We start from the raw sequence: 14293 nt of genomic DNA, 5'->3' as shown, positions 1-14293 counted from the left end.
TCCAGCCTGTAACTCACTCCCGGGTATCTGTTATTCTATATGTAAACCCCCCGAACCCCTCGATTAGATTCCAATCTGTAGCTCACTCCCGGGTATCTGTTATCCTATATATAAACCCCACCCCCCCCGAGCCCCTCGATTAGATTCCAGCCTGTAACTCACTCCTGGGTATCTGTTATTCCATGTATAAACCCCCCGAACCCCTCGATTAGATTCCAGCCTGTAACTCACTCCCGGGTATCTGTTATTCTATATATAAACCCCCCAAATCCCTCCATTAGATTCCAGTCTGTAACTCACTCCAGGGTATCTGCTATTCTATATATAAACCCCCCCCGAACCCCTCGATTAGATTCCAGTCTGTAACTCACTCCTGGGTATCTGTTATTCTATATATAAACCCCCTGAACCTCTCGATTAGATTCCAGTCTGTAACTCACTCCCGGGTATCTGTTATTCTATATATAAACCCCCCGAATCCCTCGATTAGATTCCAGTCTGTAACTCACTCCTGGGTATCTGTTATTCTATATATAGACACCCCGAACCCCTCGATTAGATTCCAGCCTGTAACTCACTCCCGGGTATCTGTTATTCTATATATAAACCCCCCAAACCCCTCGATTAGATTCCAGTCTGTAACTCACTCCCGGTTATCTGTTATTCTATATATAAACCCCCCGAATCCCTCCATTAGATTCCAGTCTGTAACTCACTCCAGGGTATCTGTTATTCTATATATAAACCCCCCCCGAACCCCTCGATTAGATTCCAGTCTGTAACTCACTCCTGGGTATCTGTTATTCTATATATAGACACCCCGAACCCCTCGATTAGATTCCAGTCTGTAACTCACTCCTGGGTATCTGTTATTCTGTATATAAACCCCCCGAACCCCTCGATTAGATTCCAGCCTGTAACTCACTCCTGGGTATCTGTTATTCTATATATAAACCCCCTGAACCTCTCGATTAGATTCCAGTCTGTAACTCACTCCCGGGTATCTGTTATTCTATATATAAACCCCCCGAACCCCTCGATTAGATTCCAGCCTGTAACTCACTCCTGGGTATCTGTTATTCTATATATAAACCCCCCGAACCCCTCGATTAGATTCCAGTCTGTAACTCACTCCCGGGTATCTGTTATTCTATATATAAACCCCCCGAACCCCTCGATTAGATTCCAGCCTGTAACTCACTCCTGGGTATTCCATTCTGAAGCTTTCTCTGTTTAAAGCTTTAATTATTTGAACGATTTGTTGAAATGATTTATGAACCCCAGGCAGCTGAAGTTCTTGTCTTATTTGCTGCTGTCTGTCTGTGTCCCTGAAGCTGGCTGGATTGCTGCCTTGTGGGATATGAGGATTGCTGAATGTGTCCGTCACATCTCCAGCAGGTGTCTGGTCAGACCGAGAATGTACTGGAACAACAACAAATGTAGAGAGTGTTCTGTGTGAACCCTGCAGGGCAACAGGAAACACCTGGATACTGAACTGTGGAGAAATCCCATCTTAAGCCGCCTCCTGGAAAGGAAATGGTTTTAATGTCTTTGCATTTGTAAATTGTCCTGGAAGATCCTGCCTGATCCTGTCAGGAGCAGAGCTCATAACTTGGTGTGTGAGATAAGTAGCAGGCTGACAGTGAACGTATCACAGTCAGTCACAACCAAGGTCTGGGCATCTGACTCTGTGTCTTTATCTAAAAAGAAATCCCAAAGAATGTGCCATGCATTGATGGTGTGTGGGTGTAATGTCCATTGATGGTGTGTGGGTGTAATGTCCATTGATGGTGCATGGATGTAATGTCCATTGATGGTGTCTGGGTGTAATGTCCATTGATGGTGTGTGGGTGTAATGTCCATTGATGGTGTCTGGGTGTAATGTCCATTGATGGTGTGTGGGTGTAATGTCCATTGATGGTGTGTGGGTGTAATGTCCATTGATGGTGTGTGGGTGTAATGTTCATTGATGGTGTCTGGGTGTAATGTTCATTGATGGTGTCTGGGTGTAATGTCCATTGATGGTGTGTGGGTGTAATGTCCATTGATGGTGTGTGGGTGTAATGTCCATTGATGGTGTGTGGGTGTAATGTCCATTGATGGTGTGTGGGTGTAATGTCCATTGATGGTGTGTGGGTGTAATGTCCATCGATGGTGTGTGGGTGTAATGTCCATTGATGGTGTCTGGGTGTAATACACTTTGATGGTGTGTGTCAAAGCTATCTCACGAATCCTTGGAAACAATCTGTTACTATTCACACTACCTTAACACTTCATAGTTTTGGAGACCTCCGTGAGGTCAGCCCTCGACCATCACACTATCAAATGTCACACTGTTGGTCAAAATCTGTCGAATATGTGTGGATTTCTTTGCCATCCTGTGGGTTTAATTGGATGTAATGGGACTACCCAAGCCCTTACACTAGCCATGGTTACCTTTGTGTTTTTCCTGCCCAGGTTCCAGAGGTTTACTTAGTGTTTCCTGACCAGGGGCCCAAAGCCGGAGGGACCAAAGTTACGATCAATGGCACCAACTTGCACATTGGGTCTGCAGTGAGGGTCATCGTCAATGATTCCAAGGACTGTACTGATCTAAAGTAAGTCACTCAAACATCCCTTGTGCATCAAAGGTATTGACACATTGCCTCTTCCACACATTTGAGAGCTGGACAGAAGGATATGTGGAAGTTTGAATTGGTGAAAACAGTTGGTGAGGCTTTGAAGGCAGATATTGAAGTAGCATCTATATTTTTATTTGAATTTAAGCTTTCCAGAGGTCCAGTGGTACCAGTCCAGGACCTGGCATTGTCCTTCTAAGATTGAATGCCGTATTCTGTAACCTCAGTGTTCAGTTTAAACCTGAGCTAAGCTTTCATCCCAAATCGAGTCTATCTCAAGTATTCCTCACTTACACCACCCACCTCTTTCTCACCGCTGCCCAAAACCTAATCAGTGAATCCTCCCCCAGAGATTGGTTTCTCAAACACTCTCCTCCTCTGCCGACTGTCACCAATCTTCTCAAACCTCAGCAATTCTGCTCTGCCCTGTTCTATACCATGTCCCACACAACCAAAATCCTCACCCCTCTAGAGCTTCATTGGCTCTCTGTGCCCAGCGAATGGACTGCTAGCTCCTTGTCCTCATTTTCAACTGCAAACAGGGTTTTGCACCTTCTGCCATGAGTGATCTCTTCTCCCCCCAACTTTGGGTTATTGCTCATTCACTGCTCCCTCTGATCCACCAGCAGGGAATACCCTTTCATCTATTGCATACCTGCACTTCAATAAATGATCTCCAAAACACCTTACTGCACTAATTCCTTCCCCGTCTTCACAAATCCCCCATGAACTCATACCATCTCATCTTTTAAACTGCCAGTGATCTCCCCTCCCTCACCACCATTACTATCTACTGTCAAGCTCCCTGACCGTAAGCTGCTCTGTCATCTTACGGAGAATCCAGTGGCACTGTATAAAAGCACCTTATTATCCGAACACCACATTCCATTCTGTATGTAGTTTCAATAAGCCAATCCATGTGTAACCAGTTCTAATGCCCCAATTACACAGCAACATGGAAACTGCGAGACCAGGAAAGGCCAAATTCCATCCAGTTCACCTTCCACCATCCTGGTGGTCACATGATGTAATGGTAATGGAGTTATTGACTAATCACAGCAATCAATCTCTATCAATGAGTCTCCAACAGAGCCAGACATGACATGAGGTGAGGAAATCCCCCAGTGATGGAGAGCTCTGGGAACCTGCTCCTCCCGAGTCTGTTCCACTTACCACAAGTCATGTCTCAAATTACTGATATACTGTATCCTCTCTATCTCTGTAACCTTCTCCAGCCCGACAATTCCCTCCCCCCACCCCATCCCAGAACTCCCCATTCCTCAGAGTCTGGCCTCCGTTCATCCCCCACTCCCTTCACCCTACCATTGGCGGCCATGCCTTCAGCCATTTAGACACTATGCTGTAGCATTCCCTTCCTAAACCTCTCTGCCTCTCCACCTTATTCTCTTCCTTTAAGACCCACATTAATACCCACCTCTCTGACCAAGCTTTCAGTCACCTCTTAATATCTCCTTCTCTGGCTTGGCATCCATCTTTATCTGATTAACCCTCTGTGAAGCACCATGGGACGATTGTCTACATTTAAGGCACGATATAACTGCAAGTTGTTGGAGTAATTTTTTGACCTGAATTTAAGTGATTCTAATTGTTATCCTGTTTCCTAACAGACGGACACAAACCGCCATTGTCTGTGTGATGCCAGCTCTGCACGTACCCGAGGCAGCCATTCCTATTTGTGTCCAGTTTGAGAAGAAATATTGTATCAGCAAGAACATGACCTTCAAGTATCGGGAGAATCCATCAATAGATAGTATCAGTCCAAACACCAGCTACGTCAGGTAAGAGAGCACTACCTACGGTGGAGTTAAGATCCACCTAGGGCCACCATCTCTATATTCAATCTTTCAGGCAGCATCGATTTATTGTCATTGGCTGAGTGATCTGTTCTTCAACGTGCTCGTTTCCTCAGACTGCCTTGCAGTCTGACCCATTACCTGTGGGGTCAGGGTCGAGGGGGGGGGGGTGCAGGGGAGGGAAATCATGTCATGAAAGATAATGGTACATCACTACTCTAACTCCAAGAGGCCACTCATTCTCTGTCTGGCTGAGTCAATATGTAATTCTGTGGGACTAGAGAGTGGCAAAAAGTTACAGCCTTTGTTCAGGAATGGAGAGGGGGATAAGTAAAGATCGAGATGGGATTGGATGTTATAAGGGTAAGTACAGAAAGAGAGTTAATGGATATACTTTGTGAGTGCAGCAATTCTCCATCATTATGGGGCAGCTTTAGATCCACTTGTACCTGCCCTGGGAGTGTTTGATGGGACAGTGCAGAGGGAGCTTTACTCTGTATCTAACCCGTGCTGTACCTGCCCTGGGAGTCTTTGATGGGACAGTGTAGAGGGAGCTTTACTCTGTATCTAACCCGTGCTGTACCTGCCCTGGGAGTGTTTGATGGGACAGTGTAGAGGGAGCTTTACTCTGTATCTAACCCGTGCTGTACCTGCCCTGGGAGTGTTTGATGGGACAGTGTAGAGGGAGCTTTACTCTGTATCTAACCCGTGCTGTACCTGCCCTGGGAGTGTTTGATGGGACAGTGTAGAGGGAGCTTTACTCTGTATCTAACCCGTGCTGTACCTGCCCTGGGAGTGTTTGATGGGGACAGTGTAGAGGGAGCTTTACTCTGTATCTAACCCGTGCTGTACCTGCCCTGGGAGTGTTTGATGGGACAGTGTAGAGGGAGCTTTACTCTGTATCTAATCCATGCTGTACCTGCCCTGGGAGTGTTTGATGGGACAGTGTAGAGGGAGCTTTACTCTGTATCTAACTCGTGCTGTACCTGCCCTGGGAGTGTTTGATGGGACAGTGTAGAGGGAGCTTTACTCTGTATCTAACCCGTGCTGTACCTGCCCTGGGAGTGTTTGATGGGACAGTGTCGAGGGAGCTTTACTCTGTATCTAATCCATGCTGTACCTGCCCTGGGAGTGTTTGATGGGACAGTGTAGAGGGAGCTTTACTCTGTATTGAACCCGTGCTGTACCCGCCCTGGGAGTGTTTGATGGGACAGTGTAGAGGGAGCTTTACTCTGTATCTAACCCGTGCTGTACCTGCCCTGGGAGTGTTTGATGGGACAGTGTAGAGGGAGCTTTACTCTGTATCTAACTCGTGCTGTACCTGCCCTGGGAGTGTTTGATGGGACAGTGTAGAGGGAGCTTTACTCTGTATCTATACCTGACACTACAGCAAAATATGGAAACTATCTCCCAAGGTGTTCACCTTGGCTCAGTGGGTAGCTCTCTCACCTCGGGGTAAGAAGGCCGTGGGTTCAAGACCCACTCCAGAAACTTGAGCACATAATTCAGGCTGACACTTCAATGATAACCCGATTGCCTGTTGTAATCTGGTGTCAGACTGTAACCCTGTTGTGACCTGGTGTCAGACTGTAACTCTGTTGCCTGTTATAACTTGCTGTCATACTGTAAATATGGTATAAACTGGTGTAAGACAGTAACCGTTTTGCATGTCATAATTAGGTATCAGACTGTAACCCAGTTGCCTGTTGAAACTTGGTGTTTCCTGGTGTCAGACGGTAACCCGGTTGTAACCTTTTTTTTTATTCATTCATGGGATGTGGGCGTCGCTGGTGAGGCCGGCATTTATTGCCCATCCCTAATTGCCCTTGAGAAGGTGGTGGTGAGCCGCCTTCTTGAACCGCTGCAGTCCGTGTGGTGAAGGTTCTCCCACAGTGCTGTTAGGAAGGGAGTTCCAGGATTTTGACCCGGTAATGACGAAGGAACGGCGATATATTTCCAAGTCGGGATGGTGTGTGACTTGGAGGGGAACGTGCAGGTGGTGTTGTTCCCATGTACCTGCTGCCCTTGTCCTTCTAGGTGGTAGAGGTCGCGGGTTTGGGAGGTGCTGTCGTAGAAGCCTTGGCAAGTTGCTGTAGTGCATCCTGTGGATGGTGCACACTGCAGCCACAGTGCGCCGGTGGTGAAGGGAGTGAATGTTTAGGGTGGTGGATGGGGTGCCAATCAAGCGGGCTGCTTTGTCCTGGATGGTGTCGAGCTTCTTGAGTGTTGTTGGAGCTGCACTCATCCAAGCAAGTGGAGAGTATTCCATCACACTCCTGACTTGTGCCTTGTAGATGGTGGAAAGGCTTTGGGGAGTCAGGAGGTGAGTCACTCGCCGCAGAACACCCAGCCTCTGACCTGCTCTTGTAGCCACAGTATTTATATGGCTGGTCCGGTTAAGTTTCTGGTCAATGGTGGCCCCCAGGATATTGATGGTGGGTGATTCGGCGATGGTAATGCCATTGAATGTCAAGGGGAAGTGTTTAGACTCTCTCTTGTTGGAGATGGTCATTGTCTGGCACTTATCTGGCGCGAATGTTACTTGCCACTTATGAGCCCAAGCCTGGATGTTGTCCAGGTCTTGCTGCATGCGGGCTCGGACTGCTTCATTATTTGAGGGATTGCGAATGGAACTGAACACTGTGCAATCATCAGTGAACATCCCCATTTCTGACCTTATGATGGAGGGAAGGTCATTGATGAAGCAGCTGAAGATGATAGGGCCTAGAACACTGCCCTGAGGAACTCCTGCAGCAATGCCCTGGGGCTGAGATGATTGGCCTCCAACAACCACTACCATCTTCCTTTGTGCTAGGTATGACTCCAGCCACTGGAGAGTTTTCCCCCTGATTTCCCATTGACTTCAATTTTACTCGGGCTCCTTGGTGCCACACTCGGTCAAATCCTGCCTTGATGTCAAGGGCAGTCACTCTCACCTCACCTCTGGAATTCAGCTCTTTTGTCCATGTTTGGACCAAGGCTGTAATGAGGTCTGGAGCCGAGTGGTCCTGGCGGAACCCAAACTGAACATCGGTGAGCAGGTTATTGGTGAGTAAGTGCTGCTTGATAGCACTGTCGATGACACCTTCCATCACTTTGCTGATGATTGAGAGTAGACTGATGGGGTGGTAATTGGCCGGATTGGATTTGTCCTGCATTTTGTGGACAGGACATACCTGGGCAATTTTCCACATTATCGGGTGGATGCCAGTGTTGTAGCTGTAATGGAACAGTTTGGCTAGAGGCGCAGCTAGTTCTGGAGCACAGGTCTTCAGCACTACAGCTGGGATGTTGTCGGGGCCCATGGCCTTTGCTGTATCCAGTGCACTCAGCCGTTTCTTGATATCACGTGGAGTGAATCGAATTGGCTGAAGACTGGCTTCTGTGATGGTGGGGATATCGGGAGGAGGCCGAGATGGATCATCCACTCGGCACTTCTGGCTGAAGATGGTTGCAAACGCTTCAGCCTTGTCTTTTGCACTCACGTGCTGGACTCCGCCATCATTGAGGATGGGGATGTTTACAGAGCCTCCTCCTCCCGTTAGTTGTTTAATTGTCCACGACCATTCACGACTGGATGTGGCAGGACTGCAGAGCTTTGATCTGATCCGTTGGTTGTGGAATCGCTTAGCTCTGTCTATAGCATGTTGCTTCCGCTGTTTAGCATGCATGTAGTCTTGAGTTGTAGCTTCACCAAGTTGGCACCTCATTTTTAGGTACACCTGGTGCTGCTCCTGGCATGCTCTTCTACGCTCCTCATTGAACCTGGTGTTAGATTGTAACCCTTATGTCTGTTATAACCTGGTATCAGACTGTAACCCTGTTGTCTGTTGTAACCTGGTGTCAGACCATAACCCTGTTGTAACCTGGTGTTAGACTGTAATCCTGATGTCTGTTATAACCTGGTGTCTGTCTGTAACCCCGCTGTCTGTTATAACCTGGTGTCAGAATGTAATCCTGTTGTGACCTGGTGTCAGACTGTAACCCTGTAATAACCTGCTGTCAGGCTGTAACCCTGCTGCCTGTTGTGACCTGTTATGACCTGCTGTCAGACTAACCATGGTGTAAACTGGTGTCAGACGGTAGCGCTTTTGTATGTCCTAATCAGGTGTCAGGCTGTAATCCAGTTGCCTGTTGTAACCTGGTGTTTCCTGGTGTCAGATTGTAACCCGGTTGTAACCTGGTATTAGACTGTAACCCTGATGTCTGTTATAACCTGGTGTCAGACTGTTACCCCCGATGTCTGTTATAACCTGGTATCAGACTGTTACCTTGTAACCCTGTTGTAACCTGGTGTCAGATTGTAACCCTGTTGTGACCTGGTGTCTGACTGTAACCCTGTTTTGACCTGGTGTCAGACTGTAGCCCTGTTGTGACCTAGTGTCAGACTGTAATCCTGGTGTCAGACTGCAACCCTGTTGCCTGTTATGCCCTGTTATAACCTGCTGTCAGACTGTAAATCTGTTGCCTGTTGTAACCTTGTGTCAGATTGTAACCCTGTTGTGACCTGGTGTCTGACTGTAACCCTGTTGTGACCTGGTGTCTGACTGTAACCCTGTTGTGACTTGGTGTCTGACTGTAACCCTGTTGTGACCTGGTGTCAGACTGTAATCCTGTTGTGACCTGGTGTCAGACTGTAACCCTGTTGTGACCTGGTGTCAGGCTGTAACCCCGTTGTGACCTGGTGTCAGACTGTAACCCCGTTGTGACCTGGTGTCAGACTGTAACCCTGTTATAACCTGGTGTCAGACTGTAACCCTGTTGTGACCTGGTGTCAGGCTGTAACCCCGTTGTGACCTGGTGTCAGACTGTAACCCTGTTATAACCTGGTGTCAGACTGTAATCCTGTTGTGACCTGTTGTTTTCTTTACAGTGGTGGACGGCGGATAACTGTGAAAGGACAGAGATTCAGTTTAATTCAGAGTGTAATCATGGTGATTGAAAACATTGGAAAAGCACAATCGGTGAGTTTCTAACCCTGTCTGGGATTGAACAGCTGCAGGGAAATACCATCCAACCTTGTCTTACACGGACAGTCAGTGTTTAATTGGGCAGTTTTGTTCATTTAATGGGCATAATGTGTTATAATGGGACAAATGTTTGTTTAACAGGATATCTGAGTGTTTAATATAACATACATGTGTTTGATGGGACAGGTATCTGTTTAAAGGAACGGGTGTGTGTTTCTGCGTACGACTGGGGCGAGTGTGCGTACGACTGGGGCGAGAGTGTGCGTACGACTGGGGCGAGAGTGTGCGTACGACTGGGGCGAGAGTATGCGTACGACTGGGGCGAGTGTGCGTACGACTGGGGCGAGAGTGTGCGTACGACTGGGGCGAGTGTGCGTACGACTGGGGCGAGTGTGCGTACGACTGGGGCGAGAGTGTGCGTACGACTGGGGCGAGAGTATGCGTACGACTGGGGCGAGAGTGTGCGTACGACTGGGGCGAGTGTGCGTACGACTGGGGCGAGAGTGTGCGTACGACTGGGGCGAGAGTGTGCGTACGACTGGGGCGAGAGTGTGCGTACGACTGGGGCGAGTGTGTGCGTACGACTGGGGCGAGAGTGTGCGTACGACTGGGGCGAGTGTGTGCGTACGACTGGGGCGAGTGTGTGCGTACGACTGGGGCGAGTGTGCGTACGACTGGGGCGAGAGTGTGCGTACGACTGGGGCGAGTGTGCGTACGACTGGGGCGAGAGTGTGCGTACGACTGGGGCGAGAGTGTGCGTACGACTGGGGCGAGTGTGCGTACGACTGGGGCGAGAGTGTGCGTACGACTGGGGCGAGAGTGTGCGTACGACTGGGGCGAGTGTGTGCGTACGACTGGGGCGAGAGTGTGCGTACGACTGGGGCGAGTGTGTGCGTACGACTGGGGCGAGTGTGTGCGTACGACTGGGGCGAGAGTGTGCGTACGACTGGGGCGAGTGTGTGCGTACGACTGGGGCGAGAGTGTGCGTACGACTGGGGCGAGTGTGTGCGTACGACTGGGGCGAGAGTGTGCGTACGACTGGGGCGAGAGTGTGCGTACGACTGGGGCGAGTGTGTGCGTACGACTGGGGCGAGAGTGTGCGTACGACTGGGGCGAGTGTGTGCGTACGACTGGGGCGAGAGTGTGCGTACGACTGGGGCGAGAGTATGTGTTAATGTGTGTGTTAATGGGCCAAGTGCTCTTTTTAATGGGATGAGTTATATCGAGTTACATTGAAACTATAGCACGGATAAAGGCCATTCTGCCCAACTGATCTGTGCCGGCATTTATGCAGCACACGAGCCTCCTCTCTCCCTCATTCATCTCACCCGATATCCTTCTAGAAACATAGATACATAGAAAATAGGATCAGGAGTAGGCCTTTCGGCCCTTCGAGCCTGCTCCGCCATTCAATATGATCATGGCTGATCCTCGATCTCAATACCATATTCCCGCTCTCTCCCTATATCTTGATGCCTTTTGTGTCTACAAATCTTTCTATCTCCTTCTTAAATATATTCAGTGACTTGGCCTCCACAGCCTTCTGTGGTAGAGAATTCCACAGGTTCACCACCCTCTGAGTGAAGAAATTTCTCCTCATCTCAGTCCTAAATGTCCTACCCCGTATCCTGAGACTGTGACCCCTCGTTCTGGACCCCCCAGCCAGGGGAAACATCCTCCCTGCATCCAGTCTGTCTAGCCCTGTCAGAATTTTATATGTTTCAATGAGATCACCTCTCATTCTTCTAAACTCGAGTGAATACAGGCCGAGTCGACCCAACCTCCCATATGACAGTCCTGCCATCCCAGGAATCAGTCTGATGAACCTTTGCTGCACTCCCTCTATGTAAAGTGTATCCTTTCTTAGGTAAGGAGACCAAAACTGCACACAATACTCCAGGTGTGGTCTCACCAAGGCCCTGTATAACTGCAGTAAGACATCCCTGCTCCTGTACTCAAATCCTCTTGCAATGAAGGCCAACATACCATTTGCCTTCCTAACCACTTGCTGCACCTGCATGTTTGCTTTCAGTGACTGGTGTACAAGGACACCCAGGTCCCTTTGTACATCAACATTCCCCAATCTATCACCATTTAAATAATACTCTGCCTTTCTGTTTTTCCTTCCAAAGTGGATAACTTCACATTTATCCACATTATACTGCATCTGCCATGTATTTGCCCACTCACTCAACTTGTCCAAATCGCCTTGAAGCCTCTTTGCATCCTCCTCACAGCTACGATCCCACCTAGTTTTGTGTCATCAGCAAACTTGGAAATATTACATTTAGTTCCCTCATCCAAATCATTGATATATATTGTGAATAGCTGGGGCCCAAGCACTGATCCCTGCGGTACCCCACTAGTCACTGCCTGCCACCCGGAAAAAGACCCATTTATTCCTACTCTCTGTTTCCTGTCTGTTAACCAATTCTCAATCCATGCCAGTATATTACCCCCAATCCCACGTGCTTTAATTTTGCACACTAACCTCTTGTGTGGGACATTATCAAAGGCCTTCTGAAAATCCAAATAAACCACATCCACTGGTTCTCCCTTATCTATTCTACCAGTTACATCCTCAAAAAACTCCAGTAGGTTTGTCAAACATGATTTCCCTTTCATAAATCCATGTTGACTTTGTCCAATTCTGTTGATATTTTCTAAGTGTCCTGTTATCACATCCTTTATAATAGACTCTAGCATTTTCCCCACTACTGATGTTAGGCTAACCGGTCTGTAGTTCCCTGTTTTCTCTCTCCCTCCTTTTTTAAATAGTGGGGTTACATTTGCCACCCTCCAATCTGCAGGAACTGTTCCATAATCTATCGAATTTTGGAAGATGACAACTAATGCATCCACTATTTCCATGGCTACCTCTTTTAGTATTCTGGGATGCAGATTATCAGGTCCTGGGGATTTATCGGCTTTCAGTCCCATTAATTTCTCCAGCACTATTTTTTTACTAATACTAATTTCCTTTAATTCCTCCTTCTCACTAGTCCCTTGGTTCCCTAGCATTTCTGGGAAGTTATTTGTGTCCTCTTCCGTGAAGACAGAACCAAAGTATTTGTTTAACTGCTCTGCCATTTCCTTGTTCCCATTATAAATTCTCCCGTTTCTGACTGTAAGGGACCTACATTTGTCTTCACTAATCTTTTTCTTTTTACATACTTGTAGAAGCTTTTACAGTCCACTTTTATGTTCCTTGCAAGTTTACTCTCATACTCTATTTTTCCCCCCTTAATCAATCTCTTGGTCCTTTTTTGCTGAATTCTGAACTGCTCCCAATCCTCAGGCTTGCTACTTTTTCTGGCAACTTTATCTGACTCCTCTTTGGATCTAACACTATCCTTCATTTCTTTTGTTATCCATGGTTGGGCCGCTTTTCCTTTTGTGTTTTTGTGCCAGAAAGGAATGTATAACTGTTGCAATTCATGTATTTGTTCCTTAAATGTTAGTCATTGCCTGTCCACTGTCATGCCTTTTGATGAAGCTTCCCAATCTATCATAGCCAACTCACTCCTCATACCTTCGTAGTTTCCTTTGTTTAGATTTAGGACCCTAGTTTCAGATTGGGCTACTTCACTTTCCATCTTAATGAAGAATTCTATCATGTTATGGTCACTCTTCCCTAAAGGACCCCACACAACAAGATTATTAATTAACCCCTTCTCATTGCACAATACCCAATCTAGGATAGCCTGTTCCCTGGTTGGCTCCTCAACATACTGGTCTAAAAAACCATCTCGTACACACTCCAGGAATTCATCCTCCACAGTATTAGTGCTAATTTGGTTTGGCCAGTCTATATGCAGATTAAAGTCACCCATGATTACTGCAGTACCCTTGTTACATGCATCTCTAATTTCCTGTTTGATCCCATCCCCTGCATTACCACTACTGTTTGGAGGCCTATAGACAACTCCCACCAGTGTTTTCTGCCCCTTGGTGCTTCTTAACTCCACCCAGACTGATTCTACATCTTGATTTTCTGAGCCAATATCCTTTCTCACTATTGCTCTGATTTCATCCTTTACTAACAACGCCACCCCACCTCCTTTTCTTTTTTGCCTGTCCTTCCTAAATATCGAATACCCTTAAATATTCAGCTCCCAGCCTTGGTCACCCTGCAGCCATGTCTCTAATTGCTATTATATCATATCCGTTTACATCTATTTATGCTGTTAATTCGTCTACCTTATTATGAATGCTTCGTGCATTCAGATACAGTGCCTTTAGATTTGTCTTTTTAACATTTTTAGACATCTTAACATTTTTATGTACTATGGCCCTATTAGACTTATTACCATTTTTTCTTACCCGGACCCTATTTGTTGTCTTTTGTTTGTTCGCTCTGTCCCTTCCTGACACAATCTGGTTATCCTGACCCCAATCACTTTCCTGCACAGCTTCTTTGTCTTTTCTCTTCAGCATTCTAGATTTCTCTCCACCGGGACCCTCCCCCTCCCTTATTTAGTTTAAAGCCCTATCGACCTCCCTAGTTATTCGATTCGCTAGAACTCTGGTCCCAGCACGGTTCAGGTGTAGTCCGCCCAATGGAACAGCTCCCTCTTTCCCCAGTACTGGTGCCAGTGTCCCACGAATCGAAACCCCCTTCTCCCACACCAATCTTTGAGCCACGCATTCATCTCCCTGATCCTATTGGCCCTGTGCCAATTTGCTCGTGGCTCGGGTAATAATCCGGAGATTATTACCTTTGTGGTTCTGCTTTTTAATTTAGTCCCTAGCTGCTCAAACTCTCTCAGCAGAACCTTTTTCTTAGTCCTACCTATGATGTTGGTACCTACGTGGACCACGACAACTGGATCCTCCCCCTCCCACTCCAAGTTCTTCTCCAGCCCGGAGGAGATGTCCTTAACCCTGACAC

The 14293-nt window shown here is 47.4% G+C and overlaps 1 protein-coding gene across 1 annotated transcript in view; it reads left to right on the top strand.

Annotated features, from left to right (window-relative positions):
- The window catches only part of LOC137334333 (plexin-D1-like), a 231883-nt gene that overhangs the window by 111444 nt on the left and 106146 nt on the right, over positions 1-14293 (top strand). Inside the window, 3 exon segments of the mRNA XM_067999033.1 lie at positions 2458-2597; positions 4247-4417; positions 9306-9396. Coding sequence (XP_067855134.1) covers positions 2458-2597; positions 4247-4417; positions 9306-9396 — 402 coding nt within the window.

The sequence above is a fragment of the Heptranchias perlo genome, chromosome 17, assembly GCF_035084215.1.
Source record: "Heptranchias perlo isolate sHepPer1 chromosome 17, sHepPer1.hap1, whole genome shotgun sequence".
NCBI lineage: Eukaryota > Metazoa > Chordata > Chondrichthyes > Hexanchiformes > Hexanchidae > Heptranchias > Heptranchias perlo.
The sequence above is the reverse complement of the archived record's forward strand: the minus strand, read 5'-3'. Positions and strand labels throughout refer to the sequence as shown.